The sequence below is a fragment of the Perca fluviatilis genome, chromosome 10 (genome assembly GCF_010015445.1).
Source record: "Perca fluviatilis chromosome 10, GENO_Pfluv_1.0, whole genome shotgun sequence".
Lineage (NCBI taxonomy): Eukaryota > Metazoa > Chordata > Actinopteri > Perciformes > Percidae > Perca > Perca fluviatilis.
The window spans coordinates 24,426,845-24,454,335 of record NC_053121.1 but is presented as its reverse complement, the minus strand read 5'-3'; the positions used below and the strand labels follow the sequence as shown (position 1 = coordinate 24,454,335).

At 39.2% G+C, this 27,491-nt stretch overlaps 1 protein-coding gene across 5 annotated transcripts; it reads right to left on the bottom strand.

The window, feature by feature from the left end:
• Positions 1-422: 422 nt before the first annotated feature.
• On the bottom strand, positions 423-25,837 carry arhgef6 (Rac/Cdc42 guanine nucleotide exchange factor (GEF) 6). 5 transcript variants are annotated; one of them, XM_039813400.1, is made up of 22 exons: positions 25,540-25,837; positions 24,184-24,267; positions 21,840-21,924; positions 19,096-19,217; positions 18,534-18,738; positions 18,029-18,081; positions 17,424-17,518; positions 17,041-17,136; positions 15,567-15,689; positions 12,704-12,842; positions 12,294-12,353; positions 10,933-11,079; positions 9,325-9,411; positions 9,038-9,119; positions 8,302-8,417; positions 7,960-8,139; positions 6,590-6,610; positions 4,303-4,399; positions 4,018-4,104; positions 3,804-3,903; positions 3,389-3,443; positions 423-3,035 (listed from the first exon to the last, which is right to left on the bottom strand). In XM_039813400.1, the coding sequence occupies exons 1-22, from the start codon at positions 25,702-25,704 to the stop codon at positions 2,913-2,915; spliced, it is 2,322 nt and encodes a 773-aa protein (XP_039669334.1). In that variant the 5' UTR covers positions 25,705-25,837; the 3' UTR covers positions 423-2,912. The 5 variants fall into 5 exon arrangements, with proteins under 5 accessions (XP_039669334.1, XP_039669333.1, XP_039669337.1 ...); XM_039813399.1 differs by having other exon boundaries at positions 4,006-4,104; positions 25,540-25,836; XM_039813403.1 differs by lacking the exon at positions 25,540-25,837 and adding an exon at positions 24,447-24,559 and having other exon boundaries at positions 4,006-4,104.
• Positions 25,838-27,491: the final 1,654 nt, after the last annotated feature.

The window sequence follows — 27,491 nt, the reverse complement described above, 5'->3', positions numbered from 1 at the left end:
GACCTTGACCTAGTTTTTAACTTACTCACTGTGTACACCTTAGCTTCCCTGACTATGTCTTGAAAGTACTTGGTGAGTAAAAACATTCTTACACCCCTGCCCATGATAAGCAAATTCAGTGCAAAAACAGCATGGAAAGTGTGAATCTTTATGGAGGTGTTTATAGATGCAGAAGTGGTAAACTCTCACAGGATATCATCTATTTTAGTCACTCCTTCCATCATGTAAAGGGTTTCTTGCTACCGAAAACTGAACAACCTACAAATTCCTGAACTGCACATGTGCCGAATGCTGCATGGAAAGCCCTGTCTTGGTAGATTTTCCAGTATGAATGAGGGAACATGCAGTTCATGCTGTGTGGTTGACACACGTTTAAAACCTTTGGAGTTTTCCATTTCTCACTTGGTTAAATTAACGTAATATTCACATATTATATTAAACTTTTAATAAAAGAATGACCATACCAAACGCAGAGTACAGAGTGTCTAGAAAGAAAGAAAAAAAGCATAACAATACTTGCAACAACAATAATTGCATAGAACAACCTTTTGAAAACAATACACACAGTGGTCTGGAGATAAACATAATGAAGACTGAGTTCAACCCCCTCCCACCAGTAAGTGCTCGCTGCGGCTATTGGGAATTGAAAACAAGAGTATGTGGTACTTAATTAAAACAATTTAGGGTACAGGAACAGCAATATGTTAATCTCAACAGTGAACATTATGAGAGTCAGACATCTGTACAGGAAGCAAGAGTCTCTGTAACACTGAGGGGAATCTGGCTGCCAACTAAACGTCCCATTAGGAAGAACAATCAAAGATCAGCTTCTTTTCTTGCTGAAGTGCCCTTGAGCAAGACACATCTCTGCTGCAGATGTACCAGTGCTGCCTTGCACCCTACACAGTACTCTGACCTCCCTGGAAAGAGGCACAAAAACAGCACTTGAGGGATTGTACAATATTATTACATTTTGGATCACATGTGATGAAAATTAGGACCTGGACAGTGATCTTTGAACAATCATCAATATCAAGAGACTAGATTAAATAAAAGGCAAATGGAAAATAATTAATAGCCTAACTGTGTGGTGGATTAACCACATGGCCTGGCCCTTTTTGGTTAATAAATTGGGTTAATTCTTACATTATTATTATTGCAATTTCTCAAAATCTGACCTTCAATGCTGGGACTAACCCAGAGGTCAGGCAGTAAAGCAGTCACTTATTGCATTTCAATAGCATCCACCGCTGCTCTTCAGCACAGCAAGTAGATAACAGAGTTGACAGTGCACACACACTCAACCTCATGAGGAAATGTACCGCTGTGGGTCTTTGTAAAGAGGCTGCATCTTTAAGCATGCCAATACCGGTTTGTTTTTTTAGACCCTATATATAGATATATATACCAATTAAGCTAGAGAAATATTACACCAAACCACCTGTGACACTTTCAATATAAATCATGCATTTAGTCCCAGTCTTAAACTCTTAAGTTTATCGAACACCTTTCGGGAGGCACTTAAACAGTTGAGCTCTACACCCACAAATAAATCTTTCGTTTTATTTCCTGTCTCCATCAGCTCTGGAGGACCCTGTTAGGAGGCCACAGAGGCTGCAAACAAAAACCTCTGAATTCCGAAGTCAGACTCATTTTTAAAATCATTTTCCCTCTTTTGTGATGAAAAAATGTCTACTTTCCCTTGGGCCAAAATGAGGATGTTTTGTTTTGCCTTCACACCAATGTAGTTTAATAAAATTTCAGACAAATGTAAAGGCAGCAAAACAATATATATAAGGCTAACACCACAATTAAATGCTTGGGTGAACAATAAATAAGGAATACTCTTTGAAAAAAAATCAGAATAAAGCAAGGCTATGTAATTAATGTGTTAAAATTACACTTGTACATATTTTAGTAAGAAGTGGAGGGGTGACATCTTTGTCATTATTTGCGAACTCTTGTCTATAAAGGATATGTAGTTAAGCCTTTCCTATTCTATTATGCAGCTGCATCCCTGATAGCTTTGGACTATATATCTGAATATCTTGATTATCACATTTCTGATGCAGAATTCATACTGTAAAAACACTGTACATTCATGCAGTTTTTAAATAAACAGTCAAGGCTGCATTTGGAAACAACTGAATGTAGCATGATGAGCTAACCTGTTTGAATTGCTTAAACGCCTACAAAATGGCTTGGAAAATGTGAATGTCTAGAAATGCCTATCGCACATGCTCACGAAAGCACAACAAATCCATTTCCCCATTATCCTTTTGACAAATAAAATATGAAAATGAAAATGAAAAAAATTATGTGAGGAGAAGAAAATGTGTCCCCTTGGTAAGAGAAGTGCATGCAAGAGAACACCTATTGGACCTGATGGCTTCGTACTCCTTTTCTATTTCTAACTGAAGCAAAAGAAGCAGCGGAGAACTTGTTTTTGTCCATAATTGTTCCATTTCCTGGGGGAGTGTTCACAGTGCCAGTCGAGCAAGAAGCAGTATGTTTGATAAACATCCCACTTTACCAGTCTTGGTTTAGCTGAGCTGCTTCGCGAGGAAGCTATATGTGTGGTCTCATCTAGTGAGGTTGGATCAGGAAGACAGATCAGATTTAATCAAAAATGTCAAATGAAGCTCCAGCACTTGAAGTGAAGAAACTCCAAGCATTGTCGTCAGAAAGTCCAACTCTGCTGTGTGTGATTGAAATATGGAGACACAACATAGACGCCCGCGCACACACACACACACACACACACACACACACACACACACACACACACACACACACACACACACACACACACACACACACACACACACACACACACACACACACACACACACACACACACACACACACACACACACACACACACACACACGAGGATGATCGTATGGATGTGTTCAGTGTCCGCCGTCATCCCAAGCAGAATCATTCTTCTGCTTGGCCAGTTTTCGAACCACTCTCTCCAGATCTTTGCGAGACTTCTGCTCCTCCTCCAAAAACTGCTTCATCCACTTATTCTCCTGTAAAACATACAGACAATGACAGTATTTAACGGGTTGTCTGACTGATCCTGCTTGCAAAATGTACAAATCTCTATACTAAAATTCTAGAGACTGGCCAATACACTAGCAAAACAACTTTATAACGGACTGCATTTTTATATGGCCTTTCTACCTTACCGGACAAATAATTTGACAATTTACCTCTCATTCACCCATTCAAACACTGATGGTGGCAGTGAAATTGATAATAAAAAGATTATAATATATAAAGAAAGCAATATAATCAGATATATGTGTGATGTCTACACGTACTGTGTTAGTGAAACGCTTTAGCAGATTCAGTAAATTAGTCAAACTAAATTCACACTTACCTTTTTTAGTTCATGAACCTCATCCTTTAAAGCATACACAGCATCAACAAGGCTCCTGAAAAAAATAATTATTGCAAGACAATATCAGTATGTATGTATGTATGTATGTATGTATGTATGTATGTATGTATGTATATATATATATATATATATATATATACAGGGAAGGTTCACTGAGAGGCAGCCTCTCTTTTACAGGAACACCCTGATCACATTCACACAGTTACACATTCATACCTGGAAGCTGCCCAGTACAACCAGAGTCTGATCTGCTGGCCACTGAGCAGCTCCTTGCTTCCAGGGCCTTGCTCAAGGGCAGCTCAGTGGTGGTAACGAGGGAGGGACTTTTCACTTTCCCCACTGTTAGTACAACAAGTAAATGAAGGCCTATTTTCCAAAGTAATAATACACATACTTTTCCTCAATAACGGTCTGCCCGTTGCTCTTCATCTCCTCCACAATGATCTTCTCTTCCTCTGGCAGAAGCACCTGAGGGATGCACTCTTTCCGCACCGCTGCACACACACACAAATTAATAAAAAAAAGCTAGATTCATCGCTGTATCATCTGTTGAAGATGTGCAATCTAAGAAGGCAATAAAGAAACGTTTTCCTTACATAAACGCACACCTGTGGTGTTCTGGTGCAGGCTGGCTCCTGTGCAGTACGCCTCAATCACCCTCAGTATCTGGGCGTCCTCCTCCAGCGCAACCGTGCCTGTCAAAACCACAGATCGTCAATATCATAAATACACACTTACGAGTTTCATTCAGCAGACAAATTCCCATTCTATTTGTTTTACGGGCTGGCGCTAGACACAATCATCCTGAACAAATACACACCGATAAAAATAACTAATAAACAATCTCTGATGCCACCCATACATTTCATATTATAGTAAGATTAAACTCCTACTTTTCCTCGTTTGAACCTCGTCATCAGAGGGCTTCCGCTCTTTTTTCCTATTGCCTGGCAGGAACTTCTTCATGGGCCGTGGGCTTTTGCTGGAGTCCTGGAGGAGTGCGACATTAAAAATTCAGTACATCCCTGCGCGCGATCACACACACACACACACACACACACACACAGACACACACACAGACACAGACACACACAGACACACACACACACAGACACACAAAGCCAAGGCTCCATACCAAACAGAATGCAAGCTTACAGGGAAACGTATCCCTTATGAACAAAGAACATCAAAATCCATCAACAAACGAGGCAGCAAGCATGTGGCGATGACTGTGACCAAACCTGCCAGGTAATCAATCAATCAATCAATCAATCAATCAATCAATCTATAAAAATAAATTAATTTATATATAAATTAATCAATTAAGTATTAAGTCCACATTTTTTCATGGTACTTATATCAAAAAATTTCACCCACCACTGACTACTGTCAGGGAAGGAGAAAAAACACTTTACCTGTGGAATGCAGTGTTCACAAAGCCATGGGAAAAAAGCTAAGATGTGATTACATTAATATTATAGCAAAGTCACAATGATGTGGTTTTATGAATGAGAGATTTTCTTTTTTGGTGCTGGGTTGTCAGTTTCCTCTCCTGATGACACATTAAAAGCTGAGGTGTGATGAATAATTAGCTCACTAAAAACCGATGGGTAGCGCTAACTTGTGGCCATGAATGTCATTTTAATTCTTATAATACTTCACATGTAGTAATTTGCCCCATGAGAGGAGAGGAGAGGAGAGGCTTAGTCAAACACGCAATAGGGAAATAGAGAGTACGGAATTGTCCGTTTCAGTAATTTATGGGGCATCGTGAAACTCCACCAGAGACTCCTAAAAGTCCCTCATAAGAATCAGGAGGAATAATTGACGACATCATGTTTCTTAGAACCTTTGAAGTTGCTCAGGGACTCATGTTAATGCAGGCGCACAGCACAAATCTCATTTTCTTGACGTGTACTGAGCTTCTTCCCTTGTTGGTTTAGTGTTCTCATTGTGACAGTGGGAGGAAAGGGGAAATAGGGGTGGTGTGAAAATGGCAATTAAGTGGCACGCTGCAGCTTTTGTGTCAAGATTGGCAGCGTTTATAGCTCTGTCCACCTGCTTGGAGTACATCAACAGTGCATTATGCCTAGCGTACACACATTCTGTGAGATTTACGTCACTTTAAAGCCGCATGATTGATATTTATGGCTGCTTGGGAGCAGGAGAACTTCACAAGAAGCTTACAGACACGAGGACCTGAAATATGATCACCTTATGTAAAGCTGTTTTGTCCAACATGTTTAACAACTGCCTTCACATCCAGCAGACACATAGGAGCTTTAGCATCCTTTTGGAGTTTTGTTTAAAGCCACCTGGTGAAGAACTAAGGTGGATCATTGTGAGGTCTAATACAATTGCTCATCATCACGCATGGAAAACATAGCTCCCACCAGGTTTTTCAGAAACATGTATTGACATTCAAAAGAGACATCATCCAACCTATGGCAGCATATGTGGGCTGCTGATTATTCAAATGTGACACTTGTGCAAGCACATCATCAGCACACACACATCAGTTGCACAAGTTGTGGTTGGAGTCCAGGAAGAATAGCTGTGGCTATGGCCCCAGCTAATGGAGATCCCAATAAATCAAATCAAAATCAGCAATGATTGGAGTCTTGGTCTAGATTTCCAAAAAACAGCACCTAGAGTAGAAATTTAGTACTACTGTTGCATGAGAACAGATAATTGATACAATACAGGGTTTTCTCTCGGTTTATGGAAGACGTACTTGTATGTGCTCGAATTTGGCGGGGGGTTTAAGTGTCCTTCCTCAAGAAAATAAGTTTTTCAATAAAAAAAAAAAATAATACAATTCCCCCATACATTTTGTGTCTCTTTTGGGGATTTTGTCTTTTTGTGGGTTTTGCGTATCTTTGTCATTGTGTTGTGTCTCTTTTTGGTCATTTTTGTTTCTGTCTCATCAGTTTCTGTCCCTTTGAGGTAGTTTTGCGTGTGTTTTTCACATAATTTTGGAGCATTAAAAAAAAATTTAAAAACAATGAGCCGACATGCAGGGCCACATACGAAACAGGAAACCCATGACAATGAGAAAGGAGTGAAGCAAATAACATGACAGCTCAACACTGGGGCACAGGCGCACACACACAAACCCATCCCACCCCCCACATCCTTACCCACACACACAGATAGAAACAGAGTGAGATCTAACCTTACCTTCATGATATAAGACATCCTCTAAAGAAAGCAGGATGGAGAAAGAGAGAAAAGGGGAAATGTGCATGAAAACATACGACGAGAAAAGGGTGTGATAGAGAGTTAATAGTGAACATTTTTACACCCCACTCTGCCATTCACCTATTCTTAGTCTATGCAGAATAGGGCGATTACTTCATGTAAAAAAAGAGATACATGGAGAAATTGGCAGAAAGACGGTTATGCATTCAGACGACTATGCATGCAATCTCTGCAGGGCAGAGAAAAAGAGCAAGGTAGCTACTAGCCTGTAGCTTGTATTCTCAAAGCGGATAGCTGAAAGTATATGTGTGTATTTTGTGTTAAAAAGTACAGAAGTGCCTACGTGCATGTTTACTGTAGATATATAGTCAACACATCGCCACAACGACTGTCCACACTAGCTGAAATTTCTGACTGATAACCGCGTAAAAGCTTCTACCTCTCATGCCGATGACAGAGTGGGCACCATCACACTCAGAGCCGAGTAGCTCATAAGCACTGGTACACTCAATGCCAGTCAGACATGTGGATCATGCTGCCTTTAATGGAATTAACTTCCTCAGAACGTAATCATACCCTGTCATGTCTCAGACACACTCAAGTAGTTTTAAATCTACCGTATTCTACGTACATAATTAATATTGTTTTAATATTTGTTGCTGCTTTTCAGTCACCGTGTACTTTGGTTAGCTGGCCCACACATTGTGCAAAGCACTAATATACATATGCGAAGGAGTTTCCTGTCATCATCACAGTGCAAGGTTTTTAGAGCCAGTGACCACATGTAGTTTAAGTTGTTGTATTGTAACATATCAAACGTCACTAAGGAGTAGTTAATTAAGGTTTTGTTGCCTTGATGAAAAACACTCAAAACATTAGTTATCGAATAACAATTCCTGCTACTCATGAATAAAAATGTTCAATGGCAGAAAAAGTTACTAATCCAACATACATATCCAAACATTGAAAGCTACTTTGGTACTAAGGTACAAAAGTACATTACAGGCGGCCAACAGATTACGACTGTAGGTAATCACTGCATTTCACAGAATATCTATGTAAATCTAGTTGGAGTACTACTTTTATTTTTGCTATTTATGTGTCAATATTAGTCCAGTTAATGGATTAAATGTGTGTATGTCTTCACTACTTCACTTGTGTTATTTGTGCGTTTGGTGGAAGGGTTTGTGTGAAACAGGACAGTGAAGGTCTGAAAAAAGTAGAGATAGAAAAGGAGGTACAGAAGGGGACTTGTAGAAGATGGGGACTTATTATTGCGGTTTCTGACTAACACTGCATCTATATCAAGCTTGTGTAGGTTTGTTTGTGAAGCTTCTGCAGCCTCCTACCTCTTTGTATCCCAGTGCAGCAGAGGGTTTGAGGGGGGGCGCAGGGCGCAGACAACTCAGAGACCAGGGCTTGCTGATCTTTGGCGGTTCCAGGGGGCTGCGACTGACGGCGCTGAGGCTGCCCAGGTGGGAGAGGTGAGTGGGGGGGCCCACCATGCTCTGTGGCTTGCCTTCTACAGTCTACATGGGACGATCAAGAAAGGAAAGAAGACAAGCAAGTGTGTAACGTGCAATGAAAGAGGAGTCTAATGTTTTTACACCTCAGCATGTTGCCGGATTCACTTTTGGTATCGTTTTGACTTTTACATTTACTGTATGTGTGTGTGTGTTTGCGATGTGTACCTTTGAGATGGTGCCTGTGGGGCTTCCTCCTTTGGTAAAGGGCTGAAGGTGCTCTAGCCAGTCTTGTAACTCCTGGGCACTACTGCAGAACACTGTTATACGATCGATCATGCTTCCTGCAGGACACACAGACACACACACAGACACACACTTAGGGAATGCAGGTGCTGTAGATCTAGGTCTACTTCCCCCAAAATTTAAAATGCCATGCTGTGTGACAGGAACAAATACATGATTAAATACAAAATTAACACTATCAAACCTGTTGACAGGTTGCAAATGCCCCAAATAAAGAGACATGACTATACTGTGTCAGGCATGTGAAGCAACATGTTTTGGCGATTATCGTGGTGGGGACTTCCATTTCTTACTGTTGAAGCCAAGGGATTATTTGAATCAAATGCTTCATCGAGATCCATGTGTAGCAACTGGATTACTTTGAAAAAGTAGGGCAAGTTTGATATCCTTTGATTGACTGTGTACAGACCCCAGCATTAATATTTCACCGGGAGAAGGGCTGCCTTGACAACTAGTTGACATTTAAAATGTTCAGAGCACTGTCATATGAATTAGTTCCCTGGGATTGGAGTGACAACTGTCCCACATCTGTTAAATGAGCTAGTGCTTGATCTACGATTCTTTATTTGGGTTACAATTCTTTTTCTGTATTAGTGCTGTATCCTCAACTAAACTAAAAGAAGGAGTCATCATTTTCTACAGAGCTTCAGATGCAAACCTGTGATGTCCAAGGCATAGTGGGCATTGTCTGCATCCTCTGAATGTCTTGTTACTGTGGTGCCTGTCAGTGGCAGTCTTCCCTGAATGGGACAAACAAAGGAAGAGGAAATAAGACACCATGGCATAGGTAGGAAGTACGTAATATATATATATATATATATATATATCTCGTTATCACCTAAAACTCATGGAATTATGTGCCCACAAAAATTAAAACTACAACAAACTGAAAAATGACTCATGAAGGACTGATGTAGCGGACTCGTTGTATACGATGTACTTCACCTGATAAATAAAGCCACTCATCCGGGGACTGGCGGAGAGCATGACTAACACATTAGGGAAAAGCATTAGATAGCGCTCCTCTTTTTCCTGAAAGAGACGAAAAAAGATTTGGTTGCAATGTGGCCTATTAGTTTATGCAGTCAGTGAAAGGAAAGTGGCTGCAGCTGAAGCTGTTCACTATGTTGCTTGTCAAAAAACAAATGTGTGCCAGTTTATGTCACACCCACTTATGTGAAACACTCATTATTGCTGACACTGGCATATTTTAGCTCAAGCGAGGAATCAGTTTGGCAAGGCTGTTTTGACTTGTTTTATGAATGGAAAATAAGATGAGCTGACAAGAAAGTTGAATAAATATGGTGACTAGTATGGTGGTTGGAAAGCAGTGAGCAGTGATTAAAAGACAGTGAATCCAAATGTCAATCTTGGGCTTTCTTCCAACCGCTGAAAAAAAAAAAAAAAAAAAAACGACCCCTACACAGAAACCACACACGAAAGAGGAGATGGTTTTTCAGTATGCATATGGCCTACATAGGTTTCGGTTTTCACACCTGAGGGGGATATTGAATAAGAGGTAAATAAAGGATGGATTCCTCCCCCCCCCATTCAGTTTCATGGATATTGGGAACCCAAAAACTAATTTAGGCCAAGACAAATGCTTTACATTTGTTTTATAAAATGATACACTTTTGGGTTTTTGAATTAAAAGGTACCATCTGTGCCCTTAACTGGTAACTGTGAGACTTAGCATTAGTTAGACAAATCTAGAGCACTTCACCTCGAGGCGCCATTCACACTTTCTCGGTCTGCTTAAGCTAAGTTCACACTACATGACTTTCAAAGTTGTCTAATCGCTGTAATGTTCACACTCAACAACGTACTCAAAATCGGGTGTCTAAATTTGTGGTTTTCACACAACATGATGACTCGCTGGCAACAGGGGGTCACACACTACAAGATCTTTCACCAAGAGAATTCCCAATGTGTATGTCTGGTCTCCAAACTACATTTTGTAATGAAAAAACACATGCAAGAAGTGACACGGGACATGATATAATACCATAGGCGAGACAGGATTTTTGTTTAAAAAATGAATGTCCGCCAGAAAGGGTTGGGGGGGATTTTCGTTGACATACGTGTTTTTCCTCTAGGTGCAACACCTTTGGGCCACGTTGCAAATGCAACATATACAGTAAAGTTCCTTTGGCAGGTTTACCCACAGACCTAATATAACACATGCAGGCTCTGAAAATAGGAGCTGATGGATGACTGAGTCACTTATCTCAATTTGGACTCATGAAAGGAAAGAAGATACAATTTATTGCACATTTCTTGAACTAATGAAAGTCATTACAGTTGTCTAAATTTGAAGACAAAAAAGCTAAATCTTTTTTTTTTATTGTGCAATTATGCCAATTGCATATCAAACTGCTAGTATTCGTTATAGGGGAGCAGGAGATTTTTTACCTTCTACAGTCTCATCTATCCTCTTTGACTGAATGGAACACAGGGGACTCTAATCTACAGCTTTGAACACATCCAAATCCTTACAATTAGATGGGGGAAAAAATGACAATTGAAGCAAGTCAAACTCGACACGTCTCTCACCTCACTGGAGCCATTTTTCACATGGACCTGGGACATGTAAGCCACATGACCCAGGCTCTTCATGCTGTCTCCATCCCAGCCCCGCACTGGTTCTGACAAGATCTGGAGCTCCAGGTTCTTGCGCTTCCGCAGTTCCTGGCACTGTGTCTGAACACACACATACACACATCAGTTAACGAAGATGACAAAACGTTTCATAATTCAGTTGAACAGGGAGATTCATAGGGCTACTTTGGAAATATCTTTGGTCTGATCTGGGATTATATTTGCTATTCATATCTTTTTCTAGATTTCTGGATTTGAAGAGTTTTAGTCCAGATTACACAATGTCAAGTATGTGACACATATTCTTAGAAAACAAGTTGGTGTCTTGCCATTTAGAAATACTGAGTAATAAGCAGCAGATATATTTTTCCCACTATGGATATATTTAGAAAATGTCAGAAGTATGTGGAGTAACCTGCTACATAAGGTAAGCCTATCTCAGGTGCCAGGCAGGGGCTCTCCCTCTTCAAACAAGAAAAATGACATCTGTCGTTTTCCACTGCACATTGTACAAAAATGAGCTTCTGTACATGGAGCACTGCAGAGATGTTACTAGCATTTCTTTAGCGCCTGCACATCCAACCACACATTCAAAACCCACAATGCAAAATTAGACTGGCAAATTACAACAGTCAGTATTTTTTGTGATCTGTGCTCTGCTGAAGAGACGTGAGTCACTTCATCTATTCTTACTAGGAACTCGGAGCTATACCGAGGAAACTGTGTCTCAGTGATGTTCACTCAGGTACAATGCGGTTGCTCGGTTCTAATCCAACTCTTCTAAAATGGCATTTCAGTTCACACCCACTGTAGGAACAACATGATCACTCAACATGCAGCACACACTAGCATTCACTTTTTTCCCCTTTCGCCAGAGCTGTGCTTGATTATGAAGTGCTATGTTACGCTACACTGTCCTTTGTGTGTAGCCCATCTGACAACAAAGGGGACATCGTAAAAACTCTAAACAAATAGTCAAAAACAACACCCACATGAGTGTGTTTTAGTCGGTTAATTAACATTAGAGACAAAACATAAGTGGGATACATTTTAAAAGCAAAATTACTTAAGCCACATTTAAACTTTGACACAAAACAGTGTCTTGAATTTTGTTGGGAAGATAAATCAATAAATGGACAAAAATGGGAAATCCATTATCAATCTAATAACTGAGAATTGACATGAGGGGCTTACAGGTTGTTTAATTCAGCCTTGTTCTGCACTGAACAAGCCTAATACCTGATGGAGATTAACAAAGATAATGTAGTTTAAGGCTAGTGTAAGCATGCAGAGCCCCCTGGACATCCGAGACTCACCACTAGGCTCCTAAATGCTGCGGTCGCTTTTACAATGTCAGCATAGTCTGGGTGGGCTTCCTGTGGAGGAAATAAACAACACATCAGATCACACATAGCAGCCTGAAGCAAGCCATCTAAATGTTAAGGCAAGACACACATACTAGGTATGCTGTAATATACAAAAAGAAGTTAGAGATTGAAAGAGATAAAGAGTTGAGGGTTTTTAACTTTCCACTAACATACATTGTCTGACATTACTCGTCATTTAGTCGTTTGGCGTAAATCAAATTAACAAAATTCTAATAGGTAAAATGTGCTTACAAATAAACATATAAATACAACATTCTGATAGTATTTTAAATTCCTTATGTATATGAAATTATTAATTATAGAACACTTCAATATTTCCAATTTATTTTCTCCTGTACCTCCACATGTCTCTCTAGCTCCTGCAGCAGCGTAGGGTATTTGTCGAGCCTCATGAAGGGCTTACTGAGACTGGTGGTCAGGGTCAGGATCCCTGGAGCACTGGCTCCCTGGCTCTCCATGAACTTGTCTAGTTCCTCACTGTTAAACACACACACAAACACACACTTTTTTATGCACACATTTTTAAGGGGATAAACTACAAAGTATAGAGCAGCACCCTGACTGTACACGTCAAGGCTGAAGAAAACTTTAAAGATGCAGATTCCAGATGACCAGAACTTGATGGTACCGTAAATTAATTAATGCTACTCCCAAAAAACAATTTGGTAATTTAATCGCATTAATTTGACGATTTATTTCAGTAAAAAGTAATACGTTTTCACTAAATATGCCTGAGTCCAGAGGTACACACAGTAGGACTGTGTGGGATACACATATTTCGTATACGATGGTTTTACCATGGTAAAACGATGGTTATGCTATGTACTGCAAGAAAGTCATTTATTAAACATTATGCTAGCTGTGTAGGTTAAGTGGAAAATAAATAGATTGATTTTAATGTCAAAAGGGACATTTATGAAAATGTAACAATGTATGTTTCCAGTGCAATATTATAACAATGTTTTTTGTGTGCAATAACCATGCGAAAAATCTCCAGTGTAATAATATCTATATTCACAAGTAGTTTTTACAGTGTATGTTTCCGGTGCACTTTTGCAGTTATAACCTTATTTATCTTACAGCTGTTTTCTCTTTATATTGTTCTTCTAATTTATATTTAATTTTTTTTTTATTTATATAGCTTTATATTTTTTTATTGTATTATTTCTTATATTTTATATTTTTGTAGAGCTGACTCTAAAGGGCAACACACAGAAAATCCAATGTACCTGTACGGCCCTGTACCTGTGCAAATGGCAATTAACCTCTATTCTAAAATTTGTTTCCGCAGATTGAGAATTATGTGTGCCTCCACAACAAAGATACATTTACATACAACATAACACAAATAAACATGAATACATTTGTTTTCTAAAACTAAAAAAAAATACATAAAAAATCCTTTAAAGAGAGACAATTTGATAATATACAATGACACAATTAGTGGGCCTGATAATTAACCACATGTGGTTTCATATGATTTATTTGTCATTGCTGTAACAATCACTAACACTGTGATAAAAAAACAACAACTGTATATTATGGCTGTATTGTGTGCAAGAATAGACCACAAACAATTGTAATGGTGCTAATAAAATTTGAAAAGGCAGCACAAATTAGGTAATCTTTATTTGTACTTTTCCTTGTAACTGCAATACGCTCACCTTACTGCAAACTTGAAAATGTGCTTTGAAAGTAACACCATTCATGAGTTTCCATGATAAAAACTTCAATCATATGGTATCCTGTAGCAACACTAACTGGTAACATTGAGTAAATGTGAATGTCACAGAAAAAAGGCTGCAACTGAAATGCAAATGTGCTTACTGTGAAAAAGTGCCTTGTTTGCCTGTCTACATTAACCACAGTTCTTTGTATCCTGTCAACAGTCGACTTCCTGTGTGTAATTCAACCTCATCTGCAGCTCACAATGTAGAATCTGACAAGCCAATTCTGCATTACTCAAGACTGAATCATTAAACTTCATTTTGCTATTTCAGCAGCAACTGCGATCTATGCAATACAGATTCATAACAGCAGGTCCCAGTCAATGCTTTTTAATAGTAACTGGATTTAAGGAAACTTTTAGCACACAGGGTCTCATTGTAACTGCACAGACTCAGGTTAGACTCCTCGTCATTTACAGATGGGAAGCCCGACACCTTGTGGTACAAAGCTAAACTACAGCTCAACAACAGAAAACAACATATAGTAGTTCCAGAAATCACACAACAATGACCCATGTCAACCTTTCTCAAATATAAGAACACATTACTGTGAAAAAGACAGGTAAGACAGGTAAGAAAGCAAAGTGTGAGGGCATTTAGGTTGGTTACATTACCCCTTAATCCCTATGTCCCCTAACACATTACAGAGTGCATGTCTGAGTTTTAAGCAGTTTTATCAAATAGAGATCATGTCTTCTCAGGTTTCATTTGAATACTTTTAGGGAAAGGAAGAGGTACAAACCATACTGTATTTTACAAGAACAAAACTCAGATAAGATAAGAGTGAGAAATAAAAGACCGCAGACTATTGTTTTTTTGTTTTTCTTATTTCATACCCAAGAAATCATCTCATGACCCCTTTAATTTATCTTGTTGGTGGTTTACATCATAATTTATAATGTTATGTTTATAATGATGTTATATCTGTTATGGAAAAACCTTGTTAGCTACTACAGAGTTGTAACTTTCATCAGTTGAGTGAGTATATTGGTTGTTTTCAGTTGTCTGTATCTGTCTAGCCCACGCTAATGTCTTGTACTAAATGTTTTTGTCCTTATGTGCCGAAACTGTATTGTTGTTTTAGATGTCTGTATCGGTCTAGTCTATGCAGAGGTCCTGTACAAATGTTTCTGTCCTTATGCACTGTAAGTTGTGTCTAATGTTTTATGTTTCTGCAAAACAGGAACCTGTTGGTAAACTGAGTCAGGCCCGTTTATATTGTAACTTAATGTTACTTTTAACTTTCCTGTATAATAAATGAAATAAAGAAAGAACGTTTGCCACCATGAGCCACATTAAAAAGGCATTCAAAAGTCTAAAAACATCAAACTGAAAATTAGACTAAATGACAGTTGTCATGTGATGGCGGGCTTAAAACATTTGCACTATTCATCCTGATTCTCAAATATCTTCATGATTCAGAATCAGACTTTTCTTTGTTGTGGTATGCTGTTTTGTGTGTGCAGGGGCTGACCTGTGGTCAGTGAGGATGGAAACAGCTGAAGGATGGCTGGAACAGTAAGCCAGGTACAGAGTCTTGATCTGAAACATCAGGTTTAAATAGCAGCCCGCCACTCGCTGCTGGCCCTCTGGGACTCTGCAAAGTCAGAGAGACAGAGACAAGGTTAGAGAGGTGGGAAGAGTGAAGAAAGGGTTGGGAAAAGAAGAGAGATATGCAAAGAGATGAAGAGCAACATTTGCAGTGATGATATACTGAATAATTTACCAATAACTGAAAAGCCATTATTCAGGACGTCTTTAAGTTGTATCCTGTCAAAGACATTTTTACTGAAAGGTAGAATACTAATAATAGAAGATTGTTCTTGCACTTTTAAAACCTGGTCAAATACAGGTCTTTGATACGCAACGGATTTCTCATCAGAACATTACAACACCATTATATCTTAAGATTTCTTAAACTGAATTTGAGACACATTTAAGACATTTCAAGGCCTCAAGTTAAAATGAGTAGTATTAAAAATTGTACACATTTCACATTCCTACCAGCCATTATCCAAAGCATAACTTCTAAATGTATGAATGTATTTTCCCCCAAGGCAGCCATTTGTTTCCAGTAGCTTTGGATGTCTGATTCCCCGCCAGTGCAGGATGCACCAAATCAATGTGTGCAAACATAGTAACTTTGAGAAAAATATATTCGGCTACAGGTTTACTATGACGAATTACCCATTTCAAACATAGTTTTTATTTTTAGTCTTTGCAAGTTGGTATCTGTACCATGAACAAATACATAGCAAGAGATGTCTGGGAGGGAGGAAGTGACTGCAAAAATGCAATCAAGTACGATTGCTTTGCGGAACACTTGGCAGTAATGTGTTGTATGTGTGCAGTGTAGTAAAAGAGCGACTGTAAAACCATAAATGAAAACAAGAATGGTCGTCAAAAGGCATTTGATTATGTCTCACAGAAGAAGCACAGGAGGCTGCAGACTGTGGTCCAAACATTGCTCCCCACTGAGATACGTTAATTGAATTTAACTGATCAAACTACAAACATTTTCATGGAGATCCGTGTCCAGCATGACTAGTCTATATCCTTCGGGTATTGCTCCGGTGCCGCAGGAAATTCCGTCAGATGCATGTATTTGCGCTGATGTCCGTTTTCCTTCCGCTTTCTTTGTGTTGGAATTTTAAACTCAGGTGGATTTATGAGGACTATGGTTGACTGCTCCTCAGATCTCTGCAGGGTAAATTGAGACAGCTAGCTAGACTATCTGTCCAATCTGAGTTTTCTCTCGCACAACTATTTTATAGCGGCTTGGTGCGAAGCTTAGCATCGCCCAATGACGATTGTGATTGGTTTAAAGAAATGCCAATAAACCAGTGGACGTTTTTCTCCCATCCTGGAATGCTATCTGGAGTAGCCAGACCCTCCTCCGCTCGCAAGCACGTGGATGGTCTGGCAAAGCGAGACTAAGCATGACTTACTTGGTACAGTCCTCCAAAGCCACACATAGAGCCTGCTGGAAGGTGAGTATCTCCTCCAGATTTCCACACAGGGTGGCGCTGTCTGCACTGCTCAGCCTGAATATACACATATTTAGTGTTAACGGAGACAATACAGATATCCTACAACATGCACGATGGAAGAAAGTTAAACATGAAAGTACAGTAAGCATTATCATTGATTACAATTTCAGTAAATTCAAGAACATTTCTGAAAATGTTAATTTCATGTCAAAAAAAAGAAAGAATCAATCTTATTCAAGAATTTTGGATCATCCAATTAACCATGGTAATCCATGTTGCCCTATGTCTAATGGATTTTTCCCTTTAATGGATCTGTCACATCTCCTTGTCGTTGCTCTTACTTGTCACTGGCTTGCAGAGGTCGTAGATAACAACTCAACACGGTTTGTAATTCTTTGACAAATTCCCGCTCATGTTCCAAGATGTCTTGTACCACCTGCAAAAGCAGCACAACCAGCAGAACCTTAATGTTGGCAGATTCCAGGCAAACATAGTATTTTCTAAAAGTAAAATTTAAATGATCAGGAAAATCAGGAGGAATTCTGTCTTTTTTTAATTCTACAATACTTTATTAGTACTCTTTATTATTTTATCTTTAGTTCACTTAAAATTTGAGAAAGAAAATGTGATGCCATGCTGATAGTGTGGTTTAAAATGGAGAAGTGACTTACAGTTTGGTGAAGTTAATAACAAGATACCTCCAGAAAAATAAACAAAATGAGGAAACTCTGCTAGATGCAATATATTGTTTTGCCACTTTTTAAACCAGGACAGTGGCAATAAAGGCTACGTTTTGACAAACTCCAATAAACAGTTGAGATTTAAGAATGTCAATTTATGAATTCCTGCTTTACGTATTAAGATCTACATAAAAACAAAAATTTTTGTGTGCAAGCGAAGTGACATAAAGAATAAACATTACATGTCCTGCTCAATTTTGACTCACCACACTATAGTAGTTCTTGGTCAGTGGAGTTCCTTTAGGAGACAATGGCTTCTCTGGAGAGGAGATAAGTAACAGAACTAATATATTATAATCATCAAAAAGATTTAAAAAAAGAAACCATTTATCCAGACCATGATAACTATCTTCAAAATCTGTTTGGGATTATACACAGCCAATTTAAGACAAAAAAAACATTACAGGTTACAATCATATTACCTCAGAATTTCTAACTCAGATTTTGTCGTGCAAATGATTTTATTCAGTGTTAATACTTTTAAAAAAAAGGCAACCACTACATATCTATTTTTCAACGTGAATATTTTCCATCGCAGCTTTCCATCTTTTAACAACGATGCCACTGCATCATCATACTCTACTATTACACCATCTTTACACTTCCCTTTGAAACTTATGGCACTATCCTACTCAATCCCACTACCACATTACAATACAATACACTATCAATACATGGAATTCATACTCCTGATTATGTGGCCCAACTCACCGCAGGGTTTGATCTCTCGGACGTAGTTGCTGGGGAACCAGCCCGTCTTGCCATTGAGTGTGCCCTCCCACCATCCTCCCTCTTCCTGCCGCAGCACATGGATCAAGTCCCCTTTATTGAATGACAGCTCATCCTCATTGTTCTGCTTGAAGTTGAACCGGGCCTTCACCATCACCTGCCCACCTCCACCGTTCTCAGACATCTCCTGTTAGAGGGACGGTCAGCAGCACAAACACAAATGTCATGGGGTGTATCAGCAAAAATATCTGTACGCATGAGCATAATATACCTTACATTTAAAAAAATATTCACCCAAATTTTGACCTGCACATTTATTTCTTTTTTAAATTTGCCGTTGCATGATATGTGTTGTGCTTCATTGTGCAAGGGAATGCAATGTGTGGTCATCGGAGGTACAACAACTAAATGATCGGACAAATTCATCGTATAATATTTGCAAAATATGGAAAATCAAAGTGGGGTGAACCAGTTTCAAGCATGTGAATTGAGTAGACGACAAAGACAGAAAATGTAGATAAACTGTACAAAGAAGTGACCATACCACCGATTTGGATTGTCTACGCAGAGAGCCTTTGGATTTGGCAGAGGAGAGTGTGTGTGAAGATGTCGTCTGACTAGGAGAGTGGCCACCGGACTGTGAACATGACCTTTCAGTAGCACAGTCTAGGGACAAACAGAGAAAATACAGAGCCTCTTTTATTTTGGTTACATTGATATTTTGAATGTATGACTCCCTGGCCTTGTTCTAATCAGGTGAACACACATCATCATCACAGTTGATGCAGGTACACATGATGCAGAGCTGACATCTGGATGCTAATTTGTGTGAGTATGTTCCATTGCTCTACACAGCCCCAGGATCACACACACAGTTCAGCAAATATGTTCAGACTGACAACTTGATGCATTTCACATAATGTCCTTCAACCCTGTCTCTTATCTAAAGTGGTTAAAAAAATAAAATTTTATTTTACCGACACTCAACCCCTCTACAGTGTCTGTCATCGCTGTGCCGGTGCAGCAGAGGAACAGTGATTTAGGGTCAGTAGCTGCCAGCTGTGCTGCAGTGTAAGTGCAGTCCTTGGCATGCACTGACAGAGGTATCAATTTAGTTGCCAGTACTCACTTGAAAAGTGACACATGGTAGCCATGCAACCTCTTACACAATAACAAGCAGAAAACCACCAACTGAGGGCTCTCCCTATCAAATGCCAACAGGATCCTAGCCACGTTTACTGTCTAATCCTTGCGCAAATCACAGAAGAATAAAAGATAAATCAAAGTGCACCATTAGCCTTAGTAACCTTTAATTCAGATCCAATAAAGGAGTTAAACTCAGAGCTTATAAAACAGACAAATGCTTTAGTTCACTTTAACTGACATTAACTTATGTTTCATGGTAACACTTTTTGTTTAATCTTTTTTCATCAGCTGGAACATATGCAATACATGTCAAGATGGGAAAGGCTGGTGATTCCCTACTGCTTTCCATATGCTGAGACGTCAGGGAGGCCTAACTGATATGATGAAAAAGGACACTAAAGACAGCCGGATGGTCCAGATCATGTACTGCAGGTGGGGCTCATGGATCCCACATGCCACTCCTAACGCACACAGAGAAGCCTAACAAGCCCTTCTGTCAACTATGCTCTGTGGTTAACACAGTTATTTTTGTATGCAGGCTATGTTCAAAAGCATTTACCCTAAACAAACCTAAATTCTGAGCACAGAAACACTTATGTCAGGAGCAAAGCCAGCCTTGGAAGAGGATCACGAGTAAAAACAGAGGCCTTTAATGTTTGATCACATCAACAAACTTGTGACTAATCCAGTTCAGATCAAGTTCACTTTTGAAGATTGGAGAACAGCTGCTGGGCATAGCCATAGATTTGCATATCAAGCAGAGGCAGAGTACTGACTTCTACAGGCTTCTGGTCCACATCTCACACTGTGGCACGCGTCCTCCCCTTCAAGTGCACTCAAAAAAAAGATTGATCATGCATTTACAAAGTCAAGTGTAACATCTCACGAGGGAAAGATAATATGTAGTGTTGAAACAATTAGCCGGTTAATTGACGGGTCAAAAACTATTTAGATAATAATTAATTAAGTCATTTTTTAAGCAAATATGCCAAATGTTTGCTGCTGCTAGCATTTGGTTCCTTTGTCTGTTGTAAATCATTGTAAATTGAATATCTGTAAATTGGAGTTTTGTACCGTTAGTCAAATAAAACAAGTTATTTGAAGAAGTCACCTCTGGGTCTAGCAAACTGTCATTTTTCACAATTTCCTGACATTTATAGACTATTTAATTAATTAGAAATGAAGATTATCATTAACCGCAGCACTAATGTTATGCTCCATGCACAATCCCACTACACTGTTTACATACAGGAACGTCAAAAACACATGTTTTCAAATAGCCTGGAACATTAGGCAATTATATATATATATATATATATATATATATATATATATAAATAAAATTACGCAGAGGTGGTAGATTGATCTAAAAAGGCTGACTAAATAATTCTAAGACTGCTAGTTCCCTGTGCATCTGTGAGCTGGAAACTAGAGGGAGACTGGGATTACCTCTTCAGTGCCCCCAAACAAGGACTCTCGAGCGAAGCAATTACCACCAAACTGCTGCGGGCGTGCTGCACTGCCAACCATTTTATGCTGCGTCCTTCTTTATAGAAATGCACTTGAAAAGGGAGTGTATGTGCGATATAATCATATTAATTATGCATTTTGCATCACTTTGAGTTTAATTCTTGATGTAAAAAAAAAACACGCATAAAACAAACAAAAGGGGACATCATTCAGGGTGTATCAACGGATGCACATGAGTAAATATGGCACCCAGCATGACACAAACACACACTGCCATGCCAGCTGCCCATGGGCAACACACTCAATCATAATTTACAATGGCTGCAGGTACATAGTCTGTGAAAAATGACAAAGACCATCATCATAGGACATACATGTGGATAAAGGCATCACCTGGCCACTGCTAATATGTAGCTACATGTATTGTTTTTCACTATCCAAGCTTGTTTATTGGAATGTTTTTATCAAGTGACAGGGGAGGGATCAGCACTGAAGAAGCATTTTGTGCAGTACACAGACACAGGATACCATAACGTGAGACCTAATACAACTACTCACTACCATTTAATTCTTTACTTTCAGAGAAGACACTTTTTTTTTTTTTTTTTTTTTTTAAATCAAGCAGTCCCCATGAGGGACTGGAGGTACATAGAGAGACTGCAAAACTCTTACCTTGTGTGGCAAAGTTGACTGCCAGCAAAGTGGTCAGAACCTTGCCAAAATTCTCGCCAGTGTATAACCACTCTGGTTCAAACCCCTGGATGGAAAAGTAACAGAGAAAATGGCATCAGGCCAAAAACCCCAAAACCATCAGTTCATACAAACTGGAATCCATCAGATGTGGATGAAGACTAAGTCAAAATTAGATGTTTTTCTACTGGTAGTGTTGATTAGTGTACACAGAGACCGCAAGAGACACATTCCAGGCTGTAGGACAAACAATAGAGAGACACACACAAACACAATGAAGCACACACAGGGATATGAATAAGCCTATAACAAGACTGAGATAAAAACTGACATGTTGAGCATGACCCATATTTTGTGACTTAGTGTTTTGTAATATAACAGACAGCGCCAGACTCATTTGCAATTTGCTGTGCGCACGCACACGCACACACACACACACACACACACACACACACACACACACACACACACACACACCTATCTTCTTTCCTCCAGCAGATAAGGTTTCACATTTTAAATAAAACATCTTTAAATATAAAGTTTGAGTAGTACAGCCTTGGTCCGGAGTTGTGTAAGAACCTAATTTAGAGTAAAGCAAGGTTGACCATTCCATCTCTGGGTATGGGATCACCCTTAGGGTCTACAGGACTACTCAGCCTGCTTTTCATCATGTTAAAAAAAAAAAGGAGCTAGAACACACTTATGGATATTGGTGCCACTGGTTTTAAAAGTAGAAAATACTGGAAAACCCCATTTGCATTGATAAAACAAAATGGAGTACTTAGGCCTTACATCACTGTATTGATGTTGTCAGTATTGACATATTGACCATGGTTAGAGCCAGTAGTTTGAATGAGTCATGTTATGAATACATGCTACTCTGAATGACTGTAGTCGTGTATGAAATCAGAGCAAATAAAAGTAATCTGATGCCGTTTATAATAAAAAAAATCAGTAGCCTTTAACAGTAATTGGCGCTTCCTCTTTCAGCCTCTCAGAGCAGAAGTGAAAGCAGTATGACTGCTCTATTTGTGCAGTCACTGGACAAACAGACACTTTTTGCTATGGCAAAAAAGAGAGAAAAAGTTATCTAACCATGATCACATCATTGGCTCAAAGGATGGGTAGGGCTCGCTGTAGCACCACAGACATCCCTCGACTGATACATTGGACAGTGGCTCTCCAATAACTTCTGCCCATGAGCTACTGGCTGGCCGCAAACGGTCTAATTATGGGCTATAGCAGGGTTGGTGGATGAAAGCAAAGGGGACCTCCCAGACATAACAAGCCAGCTGGGCAGAACTACTGAACCACTTGACTTTGCAGTGAGCCAAGCTAGCTGACTCAATTAGCTGTTTAAAGAAACCAACTGATGTGACTCAAGACCAGAAAGAACTATTTATAAAGCTGAAGGAGAAATTACTGTCCAGTTTGGCAGTCACAAACAGGCTGGTACAGAGACAGAGAAAACGCCCAACATCTGTGAATGATTTGCCCCTTTCCAATATTAGGACATATTTTTAGCAATACAGCCCTGCAGTGTATGTCTAGGGAATTGTTTTAACCTGCAGCAACAAACAAGTATGCCAATGACACTGCAGTATAAAAGAGAAAGGGAAATTAAAAAGGGAAATAAACACTGTTGAAATCTAAGTTGTAGCTATTTGAAAACAACTAGCTAGTCAGTAGGGCTGTGTTCAATTGAAGAAATTCTTAGTCGACTAACACTCATTCAATTGTATCGACTAATCGATTAGTTGATTTAATCAACAGATCTGTAAATCTGAGTTTCTGAGTCATGCAAAAGGATGCATATATTGAATAAGATAATGCCTCCTTTGCATATTTAAACACAACATTTCAGAAAACGTAATACAACAAATAATTGCCTTAATGAAAGTAATTAAAGTAGGTTTCACGGTGATATCTATTAGGTAAAATGTCAACCCTTCATTCTTGTGTTTACCAGAGATGTGCTCGTACGTTTCTTGGAAATAAGTCATTCAGCATGAAAAAAGCATAAAACATGACTAATCGACTAAAGAAATCTAACTTGACCAAGACCAAAACGACCGATTAGTCGACTAAGAGGGAGCAGCCCTACTAATCAGAAAAGTTCCCTTCCTGTCTGGTCAGTGGGAGTGACTGACAGCATGGACGTGAAAGGAAAACATATGCCAGCAGGGTAAGCAGATCATAACACAAGCAAGAGTGTGTTGAAGTATTGTGTGTAAACTGCAGTGTGTTTATAGGGCTAAGTAAAGAAATACAAAAGAGACAGGTCGAAACATCATACTTTTGTACATGAAACTTGACAGCAACTTACCTCCACTTTCAATGACGAGCATCCTCTTAAAAACTCCCTGATGTTGGTAATGCAGTCGGCTTCAGTTCTCGGATCCTGGGAATACTGAGCACACACACACGAAATAAATATATAGCTAAACACAAACCACGGCTTAGTATGTCAGACAGACATCTGACACAAGCGCTTATCCATGGCCGACATTACTGGAATTTGAGTTAAGGTTGCATATTAAAGCGCATAAAGTAACACTGTTGTATCATATCCGAATGTGGTAAACCTACAGTTAACAAAATAACTGTGGATTCTCCCTGCGTCTCCTTCATGCATACATAACCATTAACAACACCACAGGCAGATACGTCAAATTAGCCAGATTTAAGCAAAACATCCGCTCACTTTTCAAACTTTCAAAATAAAGTTCTTGTTAACGGCCGCGTCGCAAGGTTCGAAAACGAAATATGGAAGACACGTTTGGCTTTTCGCTGCTTGTAAGTAAAGTCCACTGTTCTTTTTAGATAAATGTATGACAACCAAACAGAAAGTGCAACAAAATAGCTAGCTAGGCAATGTAGGAACTCGTACAAGAGAGAAGTTACCACTTCCGTTTTTTTGACGCCACTGTTTTCAAAGGAGAGCAAATTTGCGTTCCTCAGGATGGCGAAGGCATGACCCGCCATACTCTGCCTCTGATCGGCTAGCTAGTAGTCGTGGTTAATGCATGCATGATGAGTAAGATTGGTTAGTGTTGTGTAAGAAAACCAGGGTACGCCAATCAGAGGAAGAATACGGCAGAGGGCGGGACATACCGTCGCCATCCTAGAAGAAACGCACCGGCAAGAGGCTTTTCAGTAGGAAGTGACGTACTGTCTTTGCAACTGTTATTTGTCATTATGAACTTTGTCGTCTCATCAACTAGCTAAGCGTGTTGTTAACGTTGACTTATCGCGTCAAAAAAGTTGTTTAAAAATCGAGTCCTGTGTAATCCCCTGCTCGAGCTCGCCAATGTGATCTGTGTCCAATGTTTTCATGCACTCTTCCTGCCGAATTTGTCCTGTTATGGTGGGTGTTCACACCGACTCGATCATGTCAAGAATGCGGAACATTCTCCTCGCTTCACAGGAAACCACATCTTGAAATCTCATATCTGAAAACTCAACAAATGCAGCTGTAATTCGATGCATTAGGTATTATACACAGACGCACAAGTGGCTATTAAAACTTCCCGGCTCGAGTACTGTGAGCTAGATAAACGAAAGGCCTGCTGCAGGGAGAAGTTTTTCTCGGTATCATTTTCATCAAACCCCTCCCTTCCTTTCCCCAGGAGCCGTCGATCATTTGGCATTTGTTGACTTAAGTTAACTTAAAACAACTCACCTTGGGAGTGAAACCAGGTATGAGCCGCTCCGTGAGTTTGCACAGGACGACCCCATCCTTCAACGATGTTTTCAAAAACTCCTCCGGGTCCGCTATGTTCTTTTTAGGCGAGCTGAGCACTCCTAGTGATATTAACCACGTTACAGTCTGCTCCTCTGGATTCATAGCTCCACAAAATGATCATTGCCTAAGCACGCATTGCTACAAAAAAACAAAAACTGGCGGCCTGTTCCGTATCAATACGCAACTCACATCCGCACTTCTACTAGAAGTAAAAAAAAAAAAAGAGGCGGTGGGGGAAGGACGCCGCTGTTTCTACACGCGAATCTGATGATCACCCCTACTGGCAAATAGGCACCTCAACAATAGACAGGAGTAGGTTTCCTCTGCCAAGGACCACATGCTGGCAGAGGGCACTTTCTCCAATATTACGTTACAAGTTAAAATGCAGCAATGATCAGGCAACCCCATCAAGGAACAGATATCTGACGTGCATCAGCGTATTTCGCAAGAGAAAACGGTTCCACCTCCTGTGGGATTAACTCAGGATATATAATCAGTGGGCCTGGCATGTAAATAGTCTGCAAACATTCATTGTAACACTATAGCGTTGAACCCCATGGCATCTTCACAATAGTTAGACGTTTTAATCAGGATGCAAATTGGGTCAATTTCAAGTTTTCTGACAGCAAAACAGGCTGGGTGACTATTGCCATGTATACTGAATTGTGATATTTGCAGGAGGAAACATGATTGCCTCAATATATCTAAAAATTCAGTAAGGTAAAAGCTGATGATGTTAAATACTTGTTTATCACCATTAGAGTAGCTTAAATCACAATGGAGGTAAAATAAATGGAAACAAACATTGTTAAAAGTACCACAAACTCCAAAGTCCCCCATTTAAAAACTATAGTGACCAATTCAGGAATAAATTGTGCTAATTGCATTCTTCATGACAAGACAAAACTGAGTAAACAACAAAAGGTTCTTTTAAACAATTTATTGAAAACAGTAACACTTTAAATTGAGCAAATCCTCAGCCTGTGTTCTTCCCACATTCAACACGCATTTCCACTTGAAGATTCAACCAGCACTCTCAACAGAAGCCTGCGCCAGCATCTGAAAGACCGTAAACATTACAAATGACTGATTACATAACAATTTTACAGCATAAATCCACTCACTCAATTTGTAACATTTCAAAAGTCCATATATATATATATACATATACACATATATATATATATATATACACATATACATATACATACATATATATATACATATACATATATATACATATATATATACATATATATATATATATATACATATATATATACATATATATATACATATACACATATATATATATATATACACATATATATATATATACATATATATATATATATATACATATACACATATATATATATACATATATATATACATATATATATAGCTATACATATACATATATATATATACATATATATATACATATATATACATACATATATATATACATATATACATACACATATATACACATACATACACATATATATATACACACACATATATGATCATCACACACACACACACAGAGAGACACAGAGAGAGACAGAGCACACACACACACACAGACACACACACAGAGGCACAGACACAGACAAGCAAGAGAGAGAGAGAGAGACAGACAGACAGCAAGAGAGAGGCAGACAGACAGAGAGAGAGACAGAAGGAGACAGAGAGAGAGAGAGAGAGAGAGAGAGAGAGAGAGACAGGAGACAGAGAGAGAGAGGGCAGAGGGAGAGAGAGAGAGAGAGAGAGACACAGAGAAGAGAGAGAGAGAGACAGCAGAGGCAGCAGAGAGGCAGAGAGAGACAGGCACACACACAGAAGGAAAAGACAGGCAGAGACAGAGAGACACAGGAGACAGAGAG

Excerpts from the sequence above, each read along its gene's own strand:
- arhgef6 (XM_039813399.1), bottom strand. The coding sequence starts at position 25,704 with ATGAATCCAGAGGAGCAGACTGTAACGTGGTTAATATCACTAGGAGTG. Across the intron at positions 4,400-6,589 it reads GGATGTCTTATATCATGAAG|GACTCCAGCAAAAGCCCACG; the intron begins GTAAGGTTAGAT and ends GCACTCCTCCAG. Across the intron at positions 3,444-3,803 it reads CAGACCGTTATTGAGGAAAA|GAGCCTTGTTGATGCTGTGT; the intron begins GTATGTGTATTA and ends TATTTTTTTCAG.